We start from the raw sequence: 26661 nt of genomic DNA, 5'->3' as shown, positions 1-26661 counted from the left end.
GACAAAGAAGAATTAAGGATGGAAAGCGGAAGGAGTGGGAGAGGAACTCTTACGTTTGGAGCAGTCCCTGCTGATCCAGCCCGGGTAGCACTGGCAGGAGCCGTCGACGGGGTTACAGGTGCCGTTGTTGATGCACGGACACACCTCAGCACAGGCTTGACCAAACTTCCCACTGGGACACACTGTGAGGAGGACACAGCGTCTCAGTCCAAAATGACTGCCTCTAATGGAGCCTAGTGTTACTCCAGGAGACATTGGAAATCAAGCGCAGCGGTCATTCTCAGTTACATCATCAGCTCCCAATCAGCTGGATTCTGTGCTTCGGACGAGGACATTTCATCCAGGGCACGTTACCGCAGACGCTTCCCATTGTACCTCCTCTGCAAGTCATTTTGAAGAGCAGCTCCTGCTTTTCATGCTGTGTGTGACTTTATCTGTTGTTATCATTGAATGTTCTGTTCTGAATGGAGGTTTCTGCTGCTCTCCCTGTTTGATTCCTCTATGAAAGCTCCAGAAAGGGAAGGAAAGTGTGATGTTGCTGCCTCTGACTTTCAGTGTTCACTCTGGGAATGGCAGGAAGGTCCCAGAACATTAACACGTGTCCAGGAATCGGCTTTCCTGACATTCATATGGATTTTGATGATGTTTATGGACATGTAAAGACATTTGTTTCTCTTTCCTTCTTTTTGTTTTTTGGTTATGATGATGTTTCCACATATTAAAACTGGACATGCATATTTTGGATACACTGATAAATTCAAATGATGTCATGTAAATGAAAATAAATTCAAATAATTTTTTTCTTTATTTTGAGTAAAGCTGGGGCCTGTTTCCCACTATCATGGGTCAGATTTATGACCAAACGCATACAGCTTATTGTTGCTACAGTGTAATAAGTACTGCAATAAGTATCGCTCTAGTCATGTCGTGTTGATGGTTCAATGAATATCATTTTTGGACATAAATTGGTTTTCTCTGTGACATTCAGCTGATGCTGTTTGTTTTGACCTCTCTCTCCTGTGACCCCTGACACAAAGCAAACCCCTGATGATATATCAGCTGCAGTCGTTCACCCCTGGCGATATGTTTATTCGATTTACTATATATATGTCCTGTTCATGTTAGAATGAGAACTGCAAAATCAAAACTACTTATGTCAAACTGTCACACTGACTGTTTGCAATTTACAGCTCTGCTCAGCTCCAGAAAACAGGACGAGTGGGTCAGCAAAATAAAAATGAGCTCAAAGCTTCCAGAGCACAAAACCAGTCTGTTGTCCAGTCATCAGTTTAAGGCAGTTATAATAACAAGCCTGCTTTTTACATTCACAAAATGTAGTGACCCTGATGAGACAGAGCCTGGAGTCCAACAAGCCTGATGATATATTGATGTGCTAAGTGGGTTTTTATGATTATTTTTAGCTCACATCAATACAGTGTTTGGTTTGAGCTGAAATATGAATTTATTAAGTTAAAAGGTAGTAATAAAACTTCACAAGACCTTACTGTGCCATAAATAGACAGGACAAAAAAAGGCTGTGCAATGCAGCTTAGAGTGTAAAAGTTATAATGTACATATTGTGGTCTGTTATTTATCTCAACATTACTTTATGATGCCAAACATTGAAATCTGCACTTGTACTGCATAATTGAAGTTTGTGCTAAAGTACACAAACCACTGTAGCCGTTTTAAAACTACATGTCTATTCAGCGTGATATTATCTATACATGAGCTATGAGGATATTCATTATTTTTACATTACTCTTCTGCATATTTTCCACCTGTTGCATAAAATCTATCGCCTTCATTAGTAGTGTCTGCCTGTCTTTGCTTAAGTTATCATAGCCATTAGCCAACCATGCAAATTATTTCACTAAAAGTATAAAACCCAGAGGGGGGCTCTTATCTTTGAATATGAGTGCAATAAAGATCATTATGAATCCCTTAATGAAGTCTCCACTTATGTAACAGTTACATCTGACAAGTTTCGGTGAAGGCTGGATCAAAGTAAGTACAGGATGCACGAGTAAAAGAGTTTATCAGATATAACTAACTAGTGTTCAGCAGATCCCTGATGGTCCTCTGTTAACTTTTATTAATTATTGAGTACTGATGTCGCTTTTATTCTGTATAAAACATTAGTCCAGATTGTGTATTTGAATGTACTTTATTGCTCCTTCTGTCTGATTAATCACAAACAGTTCACGTCTGTTGATCTATTCCTGAATATCAGTACCAGTAATTTCTTTTTTCTTTTCTTTTTATTAATTTCTGTAATCATTCAGTTCCAGATTCATTTGGATTCTTTCATGGTGAGATATATTGAGTTGTTGAGTTTTCTTTCGCGATGCTTCTTTGTTTGGTTTGAAAGGTAGCAATGACAGAGCAGCTTTCCTGTTGGGCGATCTGTGCGCTGTAAGATGCTACATGTTATTAAACTGTTTCAGTTGTTTTCTTCTGAGACAAAAATGACCCACTGAGACGTCACCAGCCAATATCATTGTTAGCCTGTACAAAAGGCTATCACATATGGCGGGGGGCAGGTCTGCAGGTGGTTAAAAGCGGAACATCTGATTTATTGAGGCTTGCCCAACTATCTATGGGCTTGCTCAAAGATGCAGCAGCCAGCAGAATGGCTAATGCAGGATAGGGCATCGCCAGGACCTTCATGTTTAATGATGATGAATATTTCACAGCGCACTCCCCCACTGCCGCTATTTAAAATTTGACTTGGACCGACTGCCTTCAGAGGATTAACACCTGTTTAACCTGCAGAGGAGCTGACAAAAAAAGGTATTCAAATGAATGAAAAGGAGGAAGACACTGTAAAAATGGAAGTAGGATGAGCTCAAGGTTTAACATTTTATTCATCACCTGCATTTTTAAATAAACTATGGATATCCAAGCGCCTTGATTTTTATGCTTCAAATCTAAGGGGGAATAATAGATCCAGGGTTCTTAAAACAAAAAGGTTCCACAGGTTGAGATATCAAGAGGTTGATCTCTATAGTTCCATGTTATGCCAGTTAGTAGAATGTTTTAGGAACAGCTTGGAGACCGACTACATGGGGACGGTGTGAACATCAAGGACATAAGATAAACACAAAACAAACTTTTATATAATCGGAATCTAAAAAAAACTGCAAACCTCCTCCAAGGCTGGACAATCCCCCCAAACCATCCCTTCTTCCCACAAGTTACATTCTTTTATATATGCAATACCTGTATTTGGATTATTTCACCATAAGAACACTCAGAACTTTAATCAATTTGACATTTGACTAAGGGAAAACATCTGTTCCAGAAATGTCAGCATTTCTATTTCTACTATACAGATTAATTCCAAATTCAATCACATCCTCAAATCCCTGACGTCCATTCCTGATTAAGTTCCATGTACAGTAAATTTGTCTGTTTAAATGGCTGTTTCCAGGGTTCTCAAAAAGCCAATGAAAAATCATGAATTGGATTCAGAATTTGAAACTATGCCTGCCATACCTCTGAGTTTAATGGTCATCTTTCAAGAAGTTAAAGAATAAGTGGCAATATTGGTCATAAAAAAGTAAAAACAAAAAAATAAATTTAATCATCTTCTCCTATAAATGGATCCAAAGCAGAATTTAAAAGCAGCTGTAGAAGAGATGATCGTAATCGTCTCGTCTACAGCCACTTATCCGCTTTGCGGTTCACGGGTCTGCTGGAGCCTATCCCAGCTGGCTAGAGGCGAGATACATCCCAGATGAGATGCCAGCTCATCACGGGGCCACACAAAAGACAAGACAATCATTCACACCAATGGACAATTTGGCGAGACAATTCACTTAAGCTGCATGCTTTTGGAGGTCGGAGGAAGCAGGACAACCCAGAGAAAACCCACGCAGACACAGGAAAAAGAAGGCGCAAACTCAGCACAGAAAAGAATTCAACCTGGAACCTTCTTGCTCAGTGCTATCCGCTGCGCCACCTTGTTGCCCTGTCGCTAACTATTCAGAAGAATATGATAAAAAATTGATCAGCTCTGCCCAATGTCACAGTTGAGCTTGCATTACGTGTGCCTTTTGCAAAGCAGGACATGAGTGCCATTATGCCATGGGGTGACAAACCTTCATTCACATTCCTTCCTACTTGACCGAGTGAACAATGTGTTCCGTCTGGCCTGAGATACTCTGGTGCAACATCTAGTGGCAATAAATGTTGTGCAAACAACTTGCACAGCAGAAAAATGCAGGAAAGAACAAATGAATGAAGCAAACTGACCTTGATTACAGAGCGAGCCGAAGAAGCCAGACAGACATTCACAATGGCCAGCGATGTGGTGGCACGGTCCATCGCTGTGGAGGCACCGAGGACACGACTGGCTGCAGCGATGGCCGTAGAAACCCGGCGAACACGCTGCAAAGAGCATGACCACCATCGTTAGAAGGGTGACGCTGGGATTCAAGGACAAAGGGGAAACTTCATGATTATTTTGGGTTACCGTGACAACTCTGTTCCCAGTGGAGCTTCATTTTAAAACAGCACACATATGCCTATGTACTATTTGTGTCCATACAAAGTGTATTCATGGCTGTTCCTCCCTGCAGGCTGTCTCCCTCCAGGGTCAGCCGCTGCTGCATTATGTCTGCTTTGTCTTCCCTCCTTCACAGACCTTCTCTTGTATGTCTTCCTCAGGTCTTTAATTTGCTTTAATTGATGTTACTCTAAGTGGTGAGACAAGCTGATGCAGGCTGGTCTGCTGCTTCCCTCGTGCTGCAGGATTGTCCTAATTAAGATAATTGCATAAACTGTGAACCAAAAGCCCTTAAATCTATCACGCTAATGCAAGGCAAGGCAGAAGGAAGCTGGTGTGTGTTACGGATGCATTTCAACAAGTAGCCTCAGACATTACTTAAGATTTACAGTTCTGTCCATGAATACAATTTTAAATCACACCCTTTTATAACCTGGACACACTCCTCAGTGGTTTGCATTTTCACATGTCAACAAATATTGCGCCCTTATCTGCCACATTGATTAGAAAATGTAATGACCAAAATCAAACTTAGAAGTAAAATTATTTAACCTCAAACATCCGATAAAAAGTGCAACATGTGTAAATAAACCTGATGTCCTGTGGGGCTTGAATAATTCTGCTTCTGCTTCTGTAAGCCACTTATTTGTAGGACGCTGCACTTCACAATCCCTGGAGTTTTGCTTACATGTTGGATTCAAGGATGAGCAGTTAAATCTTCTAGATTAATTATTCGGCAACTTATGGTTAATGCTGGTTAGGAACTATATGTATTGATGCACAAACATGTAGCTGGTACAACAATGTGGCTGGTATCATTCCTTACAAACAGTGCTTTTAATCCTAACACCTTCTGTGAGAAAAACATTCCATTTGTGTGTTCCCATCGTTGTAGTGTAATTTTGGTAGCAGGAGTACAGCAGAAGTTTGCTGGGATGCATCTGCGCATTTCTTTACTTCTTCTGCAGTTGGTGCCACGGAAGCCGGGAGCACACACACAGGTTCCATCCTCTGGGGAGCAGGAGCCACCGTTTTCACAGGTGCAGCTGAAGGAGCAATTGGGTCCCCAGCGCCCTTCCTCACAGACACTGTCACAATGGACGCCTGCAAAAAACACACGCAAAGACGCCTGTGTTTTAGCTTGTTAATGTAAGGGCCTTTTTCTAATCCAACTCTCAGATGTGTCATTCAAACAGAGGAGATAGGATGATGCAAAAAAAAAGAGTGGGTGAAGAAAAAAAGAGTAAAAGGCTTTTTAAGCACTGACACAACAGGGGAGGACAGTCAAGAGAAGAGGGACGTGAAAGATACAGGGACTTTAATGTAACCTCATATCATCACGAAATAACAGTGATGCATCTGCTAAAATAGATCCTCACAGCACACATGTAAAAGCAGTCTGAAATATCATGCTCCTCTGAGTTTCATGCTTTCACAAAATTTGATAACAGTAAGCAAGTAATGTGCACCTTTAATACCACAAACGATAAGTAGTTTATTTTAACTCAGTCCGACATGCAGCACCATAGTCTACTAGGCTGTTGTTAGAGCACTAAATGTGAATTAATAATAATAATATAATATAATAATAATAAAGTCTCTAGTAGGAAATAATGAGCTCGGCGCTGACAGCTCCAACAAAGAAAGTAGAAACTGCAGGACGAATGCAAAACACACATTTTGTCACTAAACCACAAGGACTGGAAAGTTTTTCTAAATAAGAGCCTTTTAATCTGCCAGTATTTGGTCCTCTGAAATATAAATGGAAGCTCGTCATTGTGTACAATATATACATTTGATTTGGTATCACTGAGAGGAGATTATGAATTGTTGAATCATTGCTCCCCGGACAATAATACATGTCATCAGGATAATATTATTTTAATGATAATTTATAGTCCAAATTAAATAATGCAACGTGATTGCTAAATCCTGTGGCATCAGTAATCATCTATGGTTTGAGTTATCAGCAAAAATATGAATTCCCATAATGGTGAATACATTCTTTATATTTCCATCTGTCTAACAGAGCCATCAAATCAACAAGAGCGACTCTGAATCTGCATTATTTTATAACATATTGACCCCAATAGATTTTAATCCAATAGGTCCAGACTAGGAGGACCGAGATCTGGAGCCATTTGTGCATGCTGGTACATCACGAATTGTCCTTTATTTATTTTATTTTGATTTAATTGTCATTTTTCATGATGAGACAAATTGACATGAAGGACCCATTTCAGAATTTTCTCATTATTTAAAATATACTGGCGATCAAATAAACTCCCTCAACTCTCATTGATAAAGATTATTACAGAAAATGTTCATCTTCATCCACAAATGTGAAAATGTTGGAATGGATAGCTATCACATACCGTAGGGCCTGAACCAAATTGAAAAAATTCACAGTATAATTCAGTTTAAATACAATAAAATCTATAATTCTGTATATTGGTCTATATTTGTCTTTTATTGTAGCATTGCTCTATAAATGGGAATGTACATGTCCCTCTTTCATGAACTATACTCATAATATTAAATACAATACTGTCTTCATTCCAAAATATATTATTGTAATATATTCTGGACAAATTTCACAGGACTGATTTTTCACAACCATCATTCTTACAATTTAAACTTTCAGATCCAGAATATTGAAACCAGATGAGAGTTTGATATGTGCTAGATGTTAAGGTGTGTTTGTCAACCATTGGAGACATCCATGATGTTAGAAGCTTACAATTGTTCCTATCATGCAATGGTAAAGCGCCAAATAATAAAATAAAAAGATTACGAGCCAGACCACCAGAAACCTTTGGGCTACACACCCTGCCTGTCTAAAAAGAAGAAGAAAACTAGATAGGCCCTCGGGCCTAATGAAAAGAAAAAAAGAAATCAAAATCCATTCATAAATTCTGGAGTAATCCTACAAACAGAAAAACAAACCTGCACCTGCATAAACATAACCTACTTGTCTGAGGTAATTACAGATGTGTAACCCAGATATATACTGAGGGAATTTACACTTAAAAATAAACGTGAACAAGAATACATCTGATCATCTAAAATCGACCAACATGACTGGTCATTCCTTTTGGAATATAAGTACCAATTGATCTCTGAAATTGAGATTTAAAACCTTCTTTTAAATTGCTTTACCCAATAAACGGTCAGGTTGTATGAATAAAACAAAATACTTTCAATTCCCAAATTCTGACTTCTTGCCCTTATCATGTGTTGATGTGTCTCCGTCTTTCATCAGCCTTGCACGAATGCCTGTATGTCCTAAGAGACAGCAGTCTGCGTACTTAAAGCCGTCTTGCAGCTTGCAGATCAGAATCGTTTCTCCTCCCAGGGGACATTCAGGAGTCTCCAGTGTGCGAGACATTATGTTACATTAATCCTTACACACACAGCCACACAAAAACACAACCAAACATGCTTATCATCCTATTTAAATACAGAAACAGGACAGCAGACAATTCAAGATTAGTGTCTCCCTGCTCCCTTCTGCAGCCTGACGTCTCTGCAGCTCATTAGAAACTTCCTTTGAATTAGCATATGAGAGAATATGAGAGTGGGGAAGGCGACCATTACAAGTCAATTAATAAACTACCTACCTACTATTCATTAGGCAAAAACAAAGGGAGGGATGGAGGACAAGTAGGTGGGGACAGGAGATGAAGCAGAAGGCATATTTAAAACTGGTAGTGCTACATTACGTTCTGGCAGAATGCGGTTTAAAGACAAAACCTGGTATTCATTTCCCTAGCGGTAGCAGCATTGAGGGAAAGTTTGAAAATGTCATTTGACACCAATAAATCAGATGCTTTCTGACCCAGTTCAGCTCCAGCTGATTTGCCCTCCATGAACACATGTTGTGTTGCATTTCCCAACATACTAATCCCTTCTGGATATTTACTGTGACATTACAAAGACAGTAATATACAAAAGAAACGATTAAAGAAGAGGAAGGCGGTGCTCACACTGATGAAAGCATAAAGAAAGACATTGTTGGCAGTGGACACACACAGAAGAACCATTTTCCAGCAGTGAAATTGGAGTTCTATTTGGTGAAATGTGATAATTTGTGGAGCAACTGTAATATTTCCTGTTTCTGTTGGGCATGTTTTCTTTTCCATCGTGTCTCTTGCCTTGAAGATTGTATTTAATATTTAAATTATTTGATTTGGACACATGAAAGTAATTTTCATTTTTAAATATTAGTTACTTTTATTTTTATATATATTTTCTTAGCTTAGGCTTATTTCTTCACTGAACCACCCTTTCTTAAGATTTCTTTTTGAAGTGAAACTGTTTAGCTGCTGGTTTCAGCAGACACAGCAGTGAATTAACTGTATTTGTAGATGACACCTGAAGGCCGTCCCAAACAAAGTCATGTCCCAGCTGGTGCAGTGAAAACTCAGTAAAGGTTATACTTTATTTTCCTTCTGCCAAGGAGAGAGCAGCTGAGTAGGTTCTGATAAAAACTTGGTGGATCTTGACTGAGTAGGGTTTACTTACAGGTGGGTTCAAGAAAGCACTCTGAAGGACGAGTGGAAGCAATGCTAAAGCAGGGAATCAGAATAACTCGATTCACTTAAATTAATTTCGGATTATTTCATCGATTTGTTTGTAAAGCACAAATAAACTCATACTCGAGCTCCTGCATGAAGGTGGAAAACGAACACACAAACGTCTGCAACAGCCGTTTGTGTGTTCGTACATACTGTACACCCAAACAGAGCAGGGGATTGAATGATCCACTGAGTGCCACTCTCATTTCATTTATAGATGTTAAATCTTATAACTTTGTGGAACAGCTAGTGGAACTTCAAATCAATGTGTCACACCAGCACACCCTATTGTGTGTGTTTTGATGAGGAATACAATGAGGGCATCAGGCTGCGCCTCTCTCTTCCAGACAGAGGAGATATGAAATACCCAGTGTTAAAGCAGGAACGCAGAAGGAATCTCAACACCCATGTAGCTCGACCCAACCTGAAGGATATTTGTGTCCAATGTGGACCGACTCCTAGTATTTCATAGGACTGACCCCGACTGTCACAGCTTGAGGCGGGCCTGTGCTTTTCCGTGCATTAACTTCTCCTGTCTTCCAGATCCTCTTCCTGCAATCGGCTCATTCCTGTCACCTGTGCTCCGAGGCTCACCTGCAGCCAATCTCTCATCAGCCCTGACTCTACATATGCTCAGCTCAGACGCCACACCCCTGCCAGATTGTTCACTTTTTGGAGCTGTATAAAGCGCCGCCTTTTTTTTTTGTCTGTATTCTGGCACGCTGCTGTCTCGTATAGTGACACAAGTGTGACGTGTCAAATTGATTTCTAAGCATCAAAGAAGCAGTTCTTCATCAATCCTTGGAGGACAATGAGTCAGTGTTCATGTATCCGGATACGTATGAGGGAGCTGATGATCCGACCAGCAGATTGAATCGCAAGAGAAGAAGCTTATGAGCTAACTCAAGGAATTCAATTGGCCAGTATTAAACGGTGGGACAGCTGCCCAAGCCTACCTTATGCATGAGGAGAAGAGCAAACCATGGAACACATCACTGACGAATGGTTCTTCAAAGTCTACAACACGGATTAGTTATACTTCATACAGTAAAACCAGGAGGCAACCATCTGGTTTGAGGACTTGTATTTGCTAAATAAATGTAAAACCATTTAACTACCATTCCTATTGCCTTAAGCTTGAATATCATAACTTTGACTGGCCTGGATCTTCAGCAAAAATAAATATAACCCTGAAACGACTTATTTACCTGTCCAACCTGCAAGACAATGACAGAAGCCGGTCACTGGGTCACAGCCGTTGGCGTTGATACAGTCGCATCTTTCTCTGCAGTCCAGCCCATATGATCCCTCCTAAACACAGTGAGAATGGACCAGACAACAATAAAGAAATATAATTACAAGCTGTAATAAAGCAAAAAACAGATGTAGAGTTCAGCTGCAAGTGGTTTGAGTGGCACCAGATGAAGATGTTCAATCCAGTACTCCTCCTGGTAGTTCCTTTCTTGAACAAACAAGAAGACTGATTCTTGGTTGTGCTAAAAAATAATGACACTTGTCCACAGATATGAATAAAAACAAACTATTCCTGCAGTAGAGGAGCAGAAATACTCAAAAAAAAGATGAAGACAAATATGAAAGGTGAGAATCACCATTGGGTGATGCAGAACAACTGGAAAGACTGCTATCTCGCACGGTGCCAGGTGAGGCATCATGTGAATAACAGCACTAGGGGAATAAAACCTGCGATGAGCTCTCACATGGCACGGTAGGTCGCAGTATTCGTCCCTCCAGCCCGGGGAGCAGGTGCAGGTTCCATTCGCCGGGTCGCAGGCTGCCTCGTTGACACACTGACATGTCTCATTGCAGCTTAATCCCCAAGTACCACTGGAACAAGGGATGGAGCAGTCGACGCCCTGCCAACCTGGACAGAGACAAAGTCCAAAGGCCATCAGTACGACGGCAGTATATTTCAACAGTTCTAGAAACATCGCCCAAAGAAACTATGCAAAATGAAAAGGACATCACCTAATCCAGCAATGCAAACTATAATTTAAATACAGTTAAATAACTACCATTTCTTAGAACAGATGGCCTCTGTTCCTGGAAATATCACATCCTTGTTTTCTGAAAGGATACCGGTATATGTAGGCAGGGATGAATGGGTTTGCATCCCAAAGTTCATTGGATGATTCCTGACTTCAGTTTCCTCTATCATAACCATGACCTTGTCTTCCACAAATGTACACTTTTTGGACCATGTTTTTTCTTGACTAAATTCTCATTATTCCTGTCATCATATGAGGAAAAACTCCCTACATAAACCTTCAGATGAAGCTGATTTGATGTCAGGTCACAGGTTCGTAAGATGCATATGGGATTCATGGATTAATGTTTCATTTTGTTCTGTGTGCGCAGCATCTTTTATGGATCAACCATGAAAACACTGTTGGGAAATTGAAGTATAATCCAAGGAAAATATTTAGAAAGGAAAGCCCTGGCATCAGCCTACTGTCTGCTAATTGTCTAAGAAGGGGGAGGAATGCATTGATCTCACAGGAATTTGTCAGATCTGGGTCCTTTTTAGGTTTCACTTCAGATGCTCTGAAAGAAGAATAAGTTCTAAAAGGTGAAGACAGACATCCACTTGTTCGAGCTAAATATCTCCGGCCCCTGGCTACTTGCTCTGATGTCTCTCTACTTTAATTATCCATGTACCCCACAAGGTTCATTCATATTTAAAGATGCTGATATTGAGAGATATTGGGTAGTGAAATGAAGAGTAAAATAAGAAACAAAAGAAGTTCTGGAGATTTCAAAGGTAGGCATTTTGGATGATTAGGAACATTACTAAAATGCTAAATTCAATTCAATAAATCTGACCAATCTTACAAACTTTAAGATTATATAGGATAATGTTTTAGAAAACATTTAGAAAAAATACTATTTATTTATTTTATTTTTTGCTTTGTGTGTGCATGTTATTTTGTTTTTAATCAATTTAAACTGCAATGCTGGTCATTCATGGTGGGCTTGGTGCCAGGATTACAAATAGAGTTAGGCCAAAGCAACTTCGGTAGGACTTTTTACTTTCAGAAAAAAAATAATGCTTACCCTCCTTTGACTTTCAGGAAGGTCACGATTGTCTGGTCTCACATTGTAAATCATAGGAAATACATAATACATTATCATTAAATATATTATCGGCTCTGAAACTATGTGACCTTATCTGACGCTAACCACGGATACACACATTCGACTCATAGAATGAAACTGATGGGATTTTAAATCTTTGAAGATATTTATAATTCCTACCATACAGAGAGATGGACATCATCTCCTGTAGATCTGTCTCCAGACTACTTGACCCATCCGGGGGATAATCAGACACCAGTACTGGCTTAGGTTAGTAATGAAGTCATGGAGAATGTCATGTCAGTCTATGTCTCGCTTATTCTGGATCATTTATACCGCTGAATGACCGCCATACCAGTATTAAATAAATCAAAGAGTATTTTATACTGGCTTGTTCTTTGTATTGGTGTCCCATCTGAGGCACAGGTGACCAGTTTATCATGGGGCAAACACAAAGAGAGGCAAACTTCAATCCATGCTCACATTCGCAGCTAGGGGCAAGTTAGAAGGGGCCCAGGTCGGGGTCCAAACCCACAACCCCATCGAGGTTTACGATTCAAGGAAAACAGAAACTGCAGCAGAATGTAGATAATTAATACTAACACTATATGAATAACAACAACGATCACAACCTTCTCTGCACAGACAGGAGCCATCAATGTGGAAACAGGAGATCTCATTGTGGCAGGAGCAGGAGGAGGTGCAGTTGGTCCCATAGAGGCCTGCGGGACAACTAATCGAGCAGTCGTCACCCTGGAGACAAAAGATGGACAGACAGATTGCTTCAGCGCATTTGTGGAACAAATTATTATAGTTTATATAATAATGTGTTCATATTTTTACTCAAGTTGAATTCAAAACTTGAAACTATCAGAATAAAAACATAATTAACATTATGTAACTGCCTCTGCTTGTTTATACTATTTATACTTTATACTAAGTTTTGATCATTTTAATTACAGTAATGCAGTAGGTATTTGTATTTTTTCTTTTGTACTAGTATTACATTATGTTTGTGAAAAAGTTTATTTAAAATGTCTTTTTAAACATAATGAAGTTTATGTATTACATTAATAAATGATTATAATTTTTCAAAAAATCAAAATATCACTCACAGAAATCTCAGTCATCGGTAGGTGACACAAAAATCCAGTATTGATGCATAGTTGGCAAGTTCAAATGAAACAACTCTAAATTGAAGAGCCAAACCTCCTATTCACTTCACAATGCATTAGGTTCAGACTGTGGCTTCGTATTTCAGTTTGCATATGAACATCCTGATCTATATATCTTTAAAAAACGTCCACAGTGCAGCAAGTTCATAGCTAATAGACGTGATAATTAGAGTTGTGTGAGACGCCCGTCAGCCTGCTAAATGTAGGCGTATGTAACAGTGAGTGTTCAGCTGAATCTCTGATGCCGTCTGATCTCCTTACTGACTGCACCCTTTTGCAGCTTTATGACCTGGCTCAAACGCAGAGAAAATTGTCTTTCTCAGGCTTCGTCTTCGTTCATTTGAAGCATTAAATTTGACGAAGATGCAGCAGACAAAGACGTGCGTCAGGTGAAGGAGCAAGGCAATCAGTTCCTGGAGAGAAACATGATGTCTACGCTTGTCCAATCAATAGAGGACATAGACGTCTACTCGAAGGACAGTTTGGCATTATCTGGCTGTGTAACCTTATTCTGTGCTGTTAGCATGCTGTGCTAGTAAGTTCCACACAACCTGAACCTCCAGCACACTCTCGCATTGATCAGGACCTTCAACAAATTATAAACTGTACTAATTAAAGCTGCTGCTGGTTAATCTAATATTCACAAAGCCAGCCAAATGTGCAAAGACAGGAGAAGAGCCCTATTAAAAAGTTGGTGAATTAAGGACTTTTTTTTTGAAAGAAACTTGTTAATAAATAACGTGTGTGGGTGCAATAAGGGATATCATCAGAAATTCCCAGGGGATGTAAGAGTTGTATGAAGCGGTCTCTAGAATAATACATAGATATGAGCAAATTTATCCTGATGTTTATTGGCCAATCTTTAATTCAAAGAGCAAGTGTGGGACTTTAGTGGTCTGTGGATTCCGTGTTCACAGAAATCTATCAATCCATTCAAAGAGATAACAACACCACATATACATTTTGTTTATACTGCACTGTGATTTCATCGTAGCCTCCTGGGACCTGGTGTGCACATATGTGGACATTGGGTGTGAGTTTTCTACCGATGCATTAAATATAACATAGGGTGATGGAATGTTGAATTCACTCTCACTTGATCTCTGATTACTGCTTACGTACACAACACCTCTGACTTTTACACTCCCTCTCCATTAGGTTGACCCACATCACTAGTTTGCACCTGCAGTAGCTTTTCAGTTCAAACCATATAACTCTATAACGAAAGCTGCACAGTCAACCGCACCTGATAAATTAACCTCAGCATGTAATAGAGCACACCCTGCACCTGCAGATTCACATTATGTTGGCTGGAATTAACAGCACTCAGAACAAATGTACCATTGCAAGGGCCCAGATGGATTCCTCATCTTGACGGAAAAGAATCTTAAGCACCATTTGTAATGGGACAGCTGACGGTAATCACAATAATCACATTGTTTAATTGTTGTTCTTAGATTACAATTAATTTGTCTTTGAAGAAAGAAATTCAGTTACTGAACAAATGTCTACTTGTCAAAAGTTGATTTACAAAACATCATCAAGGTGATTCATGATTTTAACACATTTCTAGTACTCAAAATATGTCAAGGAATACGCTTTCACAATAAAAATGAGTGGCCATGATTCTGTACTTACTATGTACCCTGGAGCACATGTGCAACTTCCAGTAATGCCATCACAATCGGCCCCGTTGGCACAGGCACACAGCTCTCTGCAGCCTTCGCCATAGTAACCTGCCGGACAGGTCTCGTTACAGTACAGCCCTGCCCATCCTGCAGCACAAGTGCACTCTCCTGATAGAGGGTGACAGCTGAGAGGGGAATAAAGACCAGCTCATTGGTACAATAAGGTGTACGGTGACAAACAATAGCCTCTGTCTACTTCAAGAACGCATACATTCAAATGAAAAACAAATGGATTCAATACATGATCAAATGTAAAAAGAAAAAATATGTGTAATTTGAGCCTTACAGATAAATGAAAGAAAAATACATGTCAAAACCTTTGCATAAATAATGTACATTTTTTAAAATAATTTTACCCATGTAACCTTTTCTGCAGAAAAAAAACTAATGCTAATAACCACATTGTAAAAAAAAAAAACGTTTACATTTCACTGAAACATCATCGGTACTGCAGCTCAAAAGAGGCTAAATGAAAATGCTAGCACCTGATTGTGTTCTCAGCCCTGCAGGGGCAGTATTTGTCACAGATGATTCCGTACAGGCCTGTGGGACAGAACCTGTCCTGGCAGCTGGGGCCCTTAAAGCCCTCGTTGCACAGGCAGGCCCCATTGATGTGGTAGCACTTAGCCCCGTTCTGACAGTCACACTTGTGGGCACACTGGGGCCCGTAGGTGCCGACTGGGCATTCATCCTGGCATCTGGGAAAGTATAACAACAATAATGGAACAGAAATGATGACAAGAGGTATAAAACATGTTGTTTGTCTGTCAGCAGGATTGCACAAAAACTGCAAGATAGATTTCCATGAAATCTTGTGGAGGTGGTTCATGGGTCAGGCAAACCAGTCAGACTGTTTCCTGCAAATGGAAAATCCCAAAAAATATCACAAATACCCATTTAAATAAATAGACTGTTAAGTAAATTAAATACGATATTTGTTTTCTTTCTTTGTGTCCATTCAATAGTTGTTTAACATGTAAAAGAAAATGCAATAGGCTGAGGAAGCGTTGTGCAGTTAATTCATTTGAATACTGTCCACTGGAGAGAAGGTTAGGTTGAAATTAAATGTCGAACATCTTTTTCATTTTCAATTTCTGTAGCACGCAGAACACTCATGAAAATGAAAACTGGACTGCTACATTTAAACCAATAACTACACATATATTCAGTTAATTAGTCTATTGTGGAGAATTGTCCGATTGAGAAATGTTCCTGTGAAATTCTATGAAATAGTAATGGTAGCTGTCAGCAGAATAAGTGCATCCTTCCACAACTCCACCTAATGATCAGATGGTGGGTGAATGGATGATTGACAGCAATGCTTTAGAGAAATTATAACAAGAATGTGTCTCATTTTGAATAAAGCACTAAGGATTCAAACTTTATATTCCCATTTTAAGATACTCAAATCAGTTAGTGTGTTTAATATTGATATACGGTAAGTTTCTAGAGGCTTTGCAGTAAAACTATAAATGCAATGATAAGCAATGTAATGATATCTAAGATAAAGTTATAGTCAAGTTAACGTATGCAAGTATTGTATTTTTATTACTTTGTCTTTACTTTATTCTGTCTTGTGTTTTCCACTGCTGTTTGAGCATGGTCAGAACTTGGGTCAACTGAGCTTTGTTAAAATAAAAATACTAAAATACTTTTTATATAACGGTTTAAGCTAAAGATAAATTAATTTATGTGTTTTGGTTGTTCAATGTGTTTAAAACAGGTTTCACCTTCACTACAGACTGAATGAACCTTTGAGTGCCCATTAAAAGTCAGAGGACACTGAATAATTCCTCTTTTCTTCCCTCGCCTGCACACAGCACATGCTCTAACATCACATGCACTCACAACATTACAAGGTCAACAGGATGCGCATTAGCCTAAGAAACTGACTGGTCTTTATACCGAGTACCGGTTAACCGGCAGAAAATTATCTCAGCTAAACTAAGCCTAAGTTAAGCTGACATCTCTGCATCATTCTCGACACGTTCCCAGATGAAACCATTAAGAAATAGACAAATCACTCAATTAAAAAGCTTCGGTGAGGACTTCTGTTTTGTGTCACGTTTAAATCATGCCAACTTCCTCAAGACTCTTATCTCTGCTAATTCCATTAGAATGTGGACAGGGTGGAGGAGAACTCAATATAGGAATTATTCCATGTAGGCTAATTTACCTGTCTGGGGCCTGAATGAATGGAGGTAATTTGGCTCAATTGGGAGAAGGATGGAGAGAGAGAGAGACAAAGATGGACTAAGTGGAAGGAAGGGAGAGACAGAGCTGACCGTAGGGAGATGAGGCTGGAGAACAGTCTTTTTTCTAAACTAATACACAGTGTGAGAAGATGTTGGAGGATATAAAAGAGACATTACTCAAATTACTCTTTTTTAAATTTCCAACATCTGAAGATGAACAAAGAAAGAAAAGGTATGAGAAAAGAATATTCTATCTAATCTATCTATCTATTTTTGCAAAAAAAAAAAGCACGATGTACCAGACATCACTCATTGTACCCAAAGCATTAGTATTACGAGATGGAATCACATTGACTTCTGATAAAATTATGTCGTTTGAGACTAATACAAACACTAATTCTTTTCAAGAAAAAGATTTGTCAAATTTGAAACCAAACTGAATCTGGTAAATTGTTTTTTAGGCCATACCCAACCTCTCCAATAATTTCATCAAAATCTGCTCCAAGGTTTTGAGTAATGCTGCCAACAGAAAGACAAAAACCTCTTCGACAAAAGTAATAAATCCAATCTGAAACATGTTGTTTGTTTTTAGTGGAAGATAGCAACACATGAATGTTCTACGATGACATAATTTTGTCAGCTACTGAACTAATGTGGTCAAGTTTTACAGTGTATTAGGGTGGGTTTAGTTCACATGTGATTAGATTAGATATTTATATAGAAGCCCTTGAGGTCAGGGTGTGAAATTAGAAATATTTTCATACATTAGATGGAGAGAAAAAGATGGATTTGAAAAATATATTACATAATATGTATTACTCAGTAGCTATACTGACCATACTCTATGATAACTACATGCTTTTGTGTCCATAATTCAATGAATAGCTGCTGCTGTAACAAGCTTGCTTCCCTGAGGCGGTCCAGTAACGATTCACATAGATCTCATTGACACTACCTCTCTCCGATGTATCCGGCGGTGCACTGGCACTGACCGCTGATGTGGTCGCACAAGCCTCCGTTACGACACGTGCACTCCTGAGAACAGTTAATGCCAAATGATCCGAATGGGCACGGCTGAGCGCAAACGGGACCCTGATGAAGGAAAATGATGTTTAGTGCTTAGGTGTTTTGTTTGAGCAAGTCTTTTAGTTACAAAAATGTTTCTCAGCAATTTGAAGTTAAATTAGCTTCTTGTGATGATGCTAAAAGTCATTTGGGAAACCTTGCTGTTGCATAAAAGCCCAAAACAAAAAAAAATGGATTGTATTAGCTGAACTCTCGAAAACATGAACACCGGTTAATTTCCCCGCAGGAGGTCGTACCACCCAGCCAGCAAGGCAGGAACACGCTCCGGTGACGTGATGGCAAGTTCCTCCATTCTGACAGGGACAGCGCTGTTCACACAGGGAACCATGTTTACCTGGAGGACAAGGTTCCTCACAGCTGGAGGGAAAAAGAAGAAGCAGGAGTTCCAGTTCAAATTCAACACAATACATTTGATTGAACCATGGATATATCTGAGAGGAGGCAAAGAGTATGCAATCCATCCATTAACACGTTTTATTAAAATCATTTGTTAGAATTTCGAGGTAAACACATGAGTACAAAAAAAAAAAATAAGGAGATCAAAAATGGTCCAATAAGGAAACCTGTTGTTTAGTTTTCTGAGCGCTACTCACAACACCCCGGTGTACCCGGGTGCACAGAGGCACTCGCCCGTCTGATGTTGGCAGGTGGCGCCGTTGAGGCACTGGCACTCCAGCGAGCAGTCCTTCCCATAGAGGCCGGCGTCGCAGGGCTCCTCGCAGCGCCATCCCTGATAGCCGTCAGTGCAGACACAGGCTCCAGTGATCGGGTTACATTTGGCCCCATTCCGGCACTGACATCGGTTAGTGCAGTGGGGGCCCCAGAAGTCGCTCTCACAGCCTGGACAGAGGAGGACGGATGAGTCAGATTTAGATCTGTAATCATCACTCAATGACATCTCAAAATGAAGTCAACATTTAAGATTCAACTTGCAACGAAGAGGAGAGGAGGAAGATGAGGGTAGAGGAGAAGAGGAGAACACATTATAATATTTCTTAAATTAATCCATCCATCCATTTTCCCGTGGATGAGATGACCTTAATCGTCTCGCCTGCAGCCGGTTTTTCTGCCTTGTGGGTCATGGGCATTGCTGGAGCCTATCCCCGCTGACTACAGGCATGAGGCAAGGTACACCCCGGATGCGTCGCCAGCTCATTGTGGCACCACACGAAAGGCAAGCAAATCACACACTCACAATTTGACGTGACCAATTCACTGAATATGCATGTTTTTGGAGGTGGTTGGAGCCGGAGAACCCGGAGAGAACCCATGCAGATACAGAGGTAACATATAAACTCTGCACAGAAAGGAATCAAACCTGGAACCTTGTTACTGTGAGGCAACAGTGCTACTCACTGCGCCACCATGCTGCCCTCTCTTAAATTAATTATTTTTAATTAAAATTAAATGTTAATTAAGTGCTGGAAGCAAAAAAAACAAGACATTTATCATGCAGCTTGCTTCAACATCCAGGCCCTAAATTGGCTATATATTGTTCATTATTCAAATTTAAAATATTTTTGTTTCTTTTTGTTTCTCATAATATAAGCAGTGCTAATTAACATGTAAATTAAGTTATGTTAATAATTATTACAGATTGCTGTATGGTGTTATATACATGATTATTCACACAAATAAAAAGAGACCAAACGACAGCAGAACTGAAATGCTGCTTTTGGTGGACACCAGAGAAGTCATGGTAGGAATAAAACAGCTTTCTTTACTCTTTAAAGTAAAAGATCCACATCTTTACCTTAGTATAAAAAATGAATCTATGCATCAGTGATAGTTGATTATTGTGTCATGCATCAGTCTATTTACATTAATGCTAGAGAAACGTCTTCATTAATATCTTGCCATCTGTGTCCAGACTTAAATTCATGAAACTTCAACAACCATTGTAGAATTTGGTTATTTGTACACTGAAATATTTCAGGTTCTTAGCTGCAGACTAGACAGCTCACTCCAGTGTACATATATAATATTTAATTATGCACTGCATCCCCTGTCCTAAGGAACAAGCAGACATTTAACAATCTCTTGCAGTTTAACCTACGCCGAGGCACCTTGAACACCATCCTGAGGGGATTCTATTTCATAAATCTTAATGCCGTTGAGCCTAAATGACGGCAGAGGTGACGGGCTGAAAAGTTCTGATGTGTGGGAAACATTAATGCATGTTGATGTTTGCCAGGCCAGCTGGTCTGAGATCTCTTCATCCCTGAAGTCAACAGGGAAATGTAGGAATGGGCAAACACCTCTACGTACAAATCGTCCGAGTGAAACTAAAACTTTCAGATATTCGACAAAGAATTGCAACTAGCAGGAACAACAAACGTATTCTGTCTCTCTTTATTTCAAAGGGTGCCCTATAATGGGTTAACATCAGTTTAGTAACATTTAAGATTCAGTAAATTACATTTTACACTAAAAACACTAAACTGAACAAGCATAATTGAATCTGCCATTTGGTCTTAGTTCAAGTATGTATCCGTATTATTTGTTATCTTCATGTAGTACATCTACCGGCACATATGTGCTAAAAATGTGGTACATTTTTTGAAAACATTCTGGATGAGGATTATAATCTACATCAAGAACTAGATCTACTGGATTCTTCCTTGGGCCACATCCTACTTCTCCAGAACATTTCAATAAAATCAAAACCTTTTGACTAACTATGCAAACATTCAAACAAACCAATGCTCACAAAAGTAGTAGTAGTATCAGCTAGTATCCTGTTATGTACTTTTGACTTCTTTTTGCCACTGCATCAGCAATGCTGAACCAATTTTTGCGTTGTATTCTAATGGACTCATATTAAAAAATTCAATCCACAAACCTAAATGCAGTTTTTCTCCGCCTTTTCTCTTCCTTTACATACACTAATGAACGGATTCAACAGATTCTTAGGGTCTGTATTCAGAAAATATATCACAGGCATATACCAGCAAATCGATTCATTGCTGGTATAAATCAGAACCTGAGGACTTGAAATGAAAATAAGTACAAAAAAACGGAACATTTTAGTGTGTATTACATCATTGCAGATAATATTAATCAAAGCACTACTATCTTTTTGATATATGCTCATGGGTTGAAGTGCACTCCCCAGAATGGAACTAATGTGCCAAGAGCTCTAAAAGAATGGCCTTAAGTTGGAAGAAAATAATTTAGGATCTTCAAAAGAGCTTGAGGAGAGATGGACAAAGCTGTCCAGACGTCTCTGCCCTAGTGTGGGCGGTATTTTAACATATATTTTAGTGTTAAATGTTTCATAAGTACAATGGTGGACAGACAGAACATATATCAGGCTCTCAGTCTTTCAATCTTTCCCTAAATTTAGTCTCAGTTCCTCCTGCCTTCTCTCCATTTCTGCCCCCCCCCCCCCCCCCCCCTTCTCCCTCAAAGAGGGGACTTCTCTTTAGTTCTCTTAACTAGTGCGCTAGCACAGTCAAATCCTTTATCTTCTCATAGCCTCAATTATTCAGCAGCAAAGAGTCCAAATCAAGTGACTAATGACTTTGATCAAGAGTAGCTCGCTGGCACTAAGCAGAACCTTCTGCACTAAATTAAGAGCTGCGTGATATACTTTGGCAAGGGAGGAACATTTCTAGGTTTGTCTGGTCAGTCTTGGCCAGTGTTAAAATCTGAGACCCTTATGAGGTTTGGCTCTTTTTTCCTCTGTCTAAAAGACAAACACCTGAATTACACTAACTTTTTAACTCTTTTATTTCTGTCTCATTCTCTTGAATACAGAATGTTCTAGTTTATTTTTCAAAAGGTTGCATGAAATAAAGGACAGTAAAGAGCAACTAGCACTAATTTGAGAACTCCATGAATTACTTATGTCATATTTAAGACTAGATTATAATGTAATGAACTACTCATCCTATCAATTAACTACAGTACTTAACTATTTTACTTAAATGTCAATAGACTATTGTATTTACTACCATTATCAACATGCTATTTAGTATGCTAAATTTTCCTGAAATCTGAAGATAAACGCCATTTTATGGAATAAAGAATTAATCCAGAAAATGCAGATTAATCAATAGTGTGAATAATTGATAGTAGCAGCTGTAAAGTCCTCAAAGGCGACAAAGTAATAACGGCTTCCCATCTAATTAGTCTGCTGCTGTTCCATGCATGAAACAAACCAACTGTAAGTGTAAATTCTCTCCATGTATTCTTGGAAACATGACCAGGTTACCAAAGGTGTATTTTAGTGATATATGTTTCATGATTTTTTTCTTTTTCCTCATTGTGTTTCTGGGTGAAGAAATAGTCAGAGGTTCAGCAGTGAAAACAGATTCAAAGTACGATGCATACTGTGATTACTGCATTAGATTATATTAAGAGGCCTATGAAGTGCTTACGGTGACATCTATACATGGTTGATTGATGTCTTCGTAATTTGTCTGCTGCACTCATTTTAAAGGCCACCTATTAGGCAAATCTAAAGGGTTTGTTTCCCTGTACTTCTTTATGTAAAAGTATTAATAATACTCCTTTCAGACAACTGCTATAGCCAGAACAAAAACATTTCAATGTGCGTTACCGCACTGTAATCATGGAAAGGAACAGCTCACAGGTTATTGTCGACTCAGCATCACGCTGACGTAAAGCCAGGTAAAGTTTATTAGAACACAAAGTATTTCTGAGGCTTCACAGAAAAATACTGCTGCAGCATTCTGCTTAACAAGCAAGGGCATCAGGGACCTATTTTACATAACAAAACAAAACAAACACTGCAGGACTTCATATCGTTTGGTAAACTCAAGCCTCTCTAGACTGTCGTAGTTGTACTTTTTGAGGAAGGCGAACAAGCTCCAACCTATGCTCTTGCGCTGCAAGATGAGATCAGTGGAAACTCATGATCTCCGCATATAAATGCTAGTTTTTATCTCCAACCTGAAAGCTGCATCACACCCAACAGAGAAAGCTGTTCAGCAAATGGAGCTGCTGATACCTTTTTATTTTCCATGAGAGTATTGAGCGTTGCAGAGAAGGTGAGTTAATCTTGTCTTTGGAGTTCATACGCAAGTATTCAGACTTAAACAATGTGCATACATTTAAACTAAATGTGGGCTTTCATGGAGACCTGGATCACACCAAACAAGCTGATTACAGTAATTTGTTTTATATTTGTTTTCCAATGCGTTATTAAATTTAGCCCTCATCTTAAGTTTTGGTTTGGATTGTATAAAATGACGTTGACTAAAAAAATGCATTGATTTGGAATCATCATGACAGCATGTAGATAATAAATGCATTCTCATTTTTGTGCGAGTTGTGATTTTAAGTGTGCAGATTTTATTTCCTAAAGGTTCATCAATCACATTTACAGAGTTCTAAACATACTATATACATAGATGCCAGTACTAGAGCTACCATCTGCTAAATACCTGCTGTCAGATTTTTCTTTTCAAGTGCTGACCTTTTATACTTCTTGCACAATCGCTAATCTGCTGTTTCTAACAGAAAATCAAAGCTAGAGCATTAAATTAATATTGAAAATATATTTCTCTACTTCTGAGGTCTGCCTGATGAGATGACTTCTTCTGTTCACAATGTCAATACAGTCACAGGCTTGGACACAAGATTATAGTGATTAACTGTGTGTGGGAAAAAACACAACAGAACTCAGCATTCAGTACAAGCACAAGTAGAAAAAGGTATGTGGATCCAAATGTGTTGGTGTTGGTTGCATCTTGACTGAGCTTCATTTTCCAGCTGATTGACTCAGAATCAAATTGGTAGACAAGTAAAAACTCCGTAGAGAACATTGATTATTTTTGCAAATGTTTATGCGGTTATTTGCTTATTTGGAGGAACCAGAGCTAATCACTGGTGAAGACATCAGAAATAAATTTAGTAACAACAGCAGCAGTAACACTGGACCGGTCATCTTACAGAGGATCTAATGTCAAGCAGATTCTGACTTTGTCTCATCTGTGATTATAAAATGAGACGAATGTGCCTCAGTGAGACAGTGATCGACGAGCGGCCTGATCAGACAGGAACTAAGGGAATACTCTGCCAATAAGCCAGGCAGAGACATAATGCTGAGTGGCCTGAAACACCGCGGCACTCTGACTGCCAACTGTTGATCTATGAACCACAAACTGCACTCATTTGTCTCAGTTCTGCCCTGCTGATCACGGCCTGGGATTGTGGGGAGCTGACTCTGGGCTGTGGTGTACTTTTATTTGCGTTTATTGGTGTCAACATGGACAAATTAGAGGCATGCAGAGGAAGATGGTCTGGAACGAACGTTGTTGTCATGAGAGTTGCTGGAGCCTATCCCAGCTTGCTACCTGCATACGTCGCCAGCGCATTGCGGAGCCACACAGAGACAAAGTACCGCTCAGGCACGCACTCTCACACTCACAGTCTGATGTAACCAATTCTAAGTTGCATGTTTTTGGAGGTGGGAAGAAGCCAAGGAACCTGGAGAGAATCCGCCTAGTCATGTGGAGAACATGCAAACTAAGATTCGAACTTCTTGCTGTGAGGTGACAGCGCTAACCACTATGCCACCATGCTGCCCCTTCATTGTGTTCAGCTACCCTACCTGGGTGATGCAAACATGAAATGAACATGTTCCTCCTCAGCAAATAGCCTATGTTGTCATTCAAATGAATTCCATGCATCTGTGAAATGTAGATGGAAAAGGAGCCAAGCAATCCATTATGGAAAATACTGTTTTTATTTTATCGCTTTCATAGATCTGAATTGTGATGGATGTTGACAAAAGGACTCTTCCCTTACAACGCATTATCTATGCTGGTTTAGTGACAATGGTAGAGGGATACTCTCCTGAGAATCCATCAGGACTCATGGGTTTAAACGCGTGAAGTGAAATTCATTGCATTCTAATGTAAAACATACAGCTTCATGCACAGCTGCAGACAGAGAAAATGCTGCATGTTCACTGAACTGAGAACAACTAAATAGCTTGTTGCCGTAATTAATAAATGATTTCACCCTGTCAAGATGCCGAGGGTCGATGGCACCGTCAGCCAATGAACGCCTTCTCAGCTACACGCTGCCTGGTTGGGCAAAAGCCAACGAACTATCACATCAGTACACACCTACACACACACACACACACACACACACACACACACACACACACACACACACACACTCACAAACCATCAAAAACATTTTAACAGGGACACAGAGATCTGTTTGATATGTGTTTGTCATTACATTGACTCATTCTAATCTATTATTAAATATTATTCTCTTTTATTTATTCCAAACAAATTGTTATTATTGCTTCCAGAAACACAGAGATAACCTCCTATGCAGCAGATGCAAGAATATTTGACTGGCTGGTAAGACTAGAAAGCTGCTTTAAAATTAAAGTCCAGTTACCAGATTAGTAGTATTTATTTATTTGTCTTATAATAATATTATTTTATTATTGTCATTGCAGGATTAAAAAATAGTGTAGATTCAAGTTAACATACTGTTTATAGACAGTAATCATTGATCAGTTGTTAATTGCATTGTAAATTTACAAGAATACAGTAAAATTGTGTGTATTCATTTCTAATAATATACTTTATTAACCTAGTAACAATACTGTCATTCTACAACAGTAAGATGCTGTAAAGAATACAGTACTTTTCAGGTACCTCTAAAGTCAGTTAATTAAAATGAAATGTAAAGGTTATTTTCTTACTTTAAACAATCCAATCTCATCTATGCCTACATTTGTCAGTTCATGGATTTACAGACTGGATTATCATACACACATTATGATTATTGCATTTGGGTGTTTTTCTGTAGTAAGCCATTCCCCCTTCAAAAAAGAATGATGAAAGTTGCCAATAACACAGTTCTGAAAGTATGTATGAAGTGTTGTTTCATACTATGGAATCCCTGTCAGTAGACAACTATGCCAAGCAGTGCTGAGTTATTAGGCGACCCATATACTAACACACATGCTTGTGTTTAATTGAGAGACATTGATTTCCAATTTCCAATTAATAATTGTAATTAGTGGCAGCACAGTTCAGGCTGCCGGGTCGAGGGTCGATGAAGGGGAGGGCCGTGATGAAGAACAGTCCCGATGGATGACACAGTTCATGGCTGACAGGCCTGGGATAGCGTGTCAGTTTACTGTGACACATGCCGCCTCAGTGACTGCCTCTCCATCTGTTTGTATGTCTATGTGAGGGAGTTTTCACAGATTTCCCTTTTAATGAGGCCATTTTCATGTCAAGATAATAAGACAGAAATGTCAACACCGCATAGCCAATGCTCGAAACAATCATTTCACAACCTCTGGCAAAACATATCAAGCTTGCAGCAATTCTG

At 39.2% G+C, this 26661-nt stretch overlaps 1 protein-coding gene across 1 annotated transcript in view; it reads right to left on the bottom strand.

Annotated features, from left to right (window-relative positions):
- The window catches only part of LOC137916021 (multiple epidermal growth factor-like domains protein 11), a 62425-nt gene that overhangs the window by 6959 nt on the left and 28805 nt on the right, over nt 1-26661 (bottom strand). The window contains exons 6-16 of the mRNA XM_068759432.1: nt 18918-19164; nt 18561-18681; nt 18194-18330; nt 15529-15741; nt 14994-15168; nt 12813-12933; nt 10806-10969; nt 10296-10398; nt 5468-5614; nt 4258-4392; nt 54-182 (exon numbers count right to left, since the gene is read on the bottom strand). Coding sequence (XP_068615533.1) covers nt 54-182; nt 4258-4392; nt 5468-5614; nt 10296-10398; nt 10806-10969; nt 12813-12933; nt 14994-15168; nt 15529-15741; nt 18194-18330; nt 18561-18681; nt 18918-19164 — 1692 coding nt within the window. The remainder of the gene's footprint in view (nt 1-53; nt 183-4257; nt 4393-5467; nt 5615-10295; nt 10399-10805; nt 10970-12812; nt 12934-14993; nt 15169-15528; nt 15742-18193; nt 18331-18560; nt 18682-18917; nt 19165-26661) is intronic.

The sequence above is a fragment of the Brachionichthys hirsutus genome, chromosome 1 (assembly GCF_040956055.1).
Source record: "Brachionichthys hirsutus isolate HB-005 chromosome 1, CSIRO-AGI_Bhir_v1, whole genome shotgun sequence".
NCBI lineage: Eukaryota > Metazoa > Chordata > Actinopteri > Lophiiformes > Brachionichthyidae > Brachionichthys > Brachionichthys hirsutus.
Note: the sequence above shows the minus strand (reverse complement) of the source record. Positions and strands in the feature narration are given on the sequence as shown.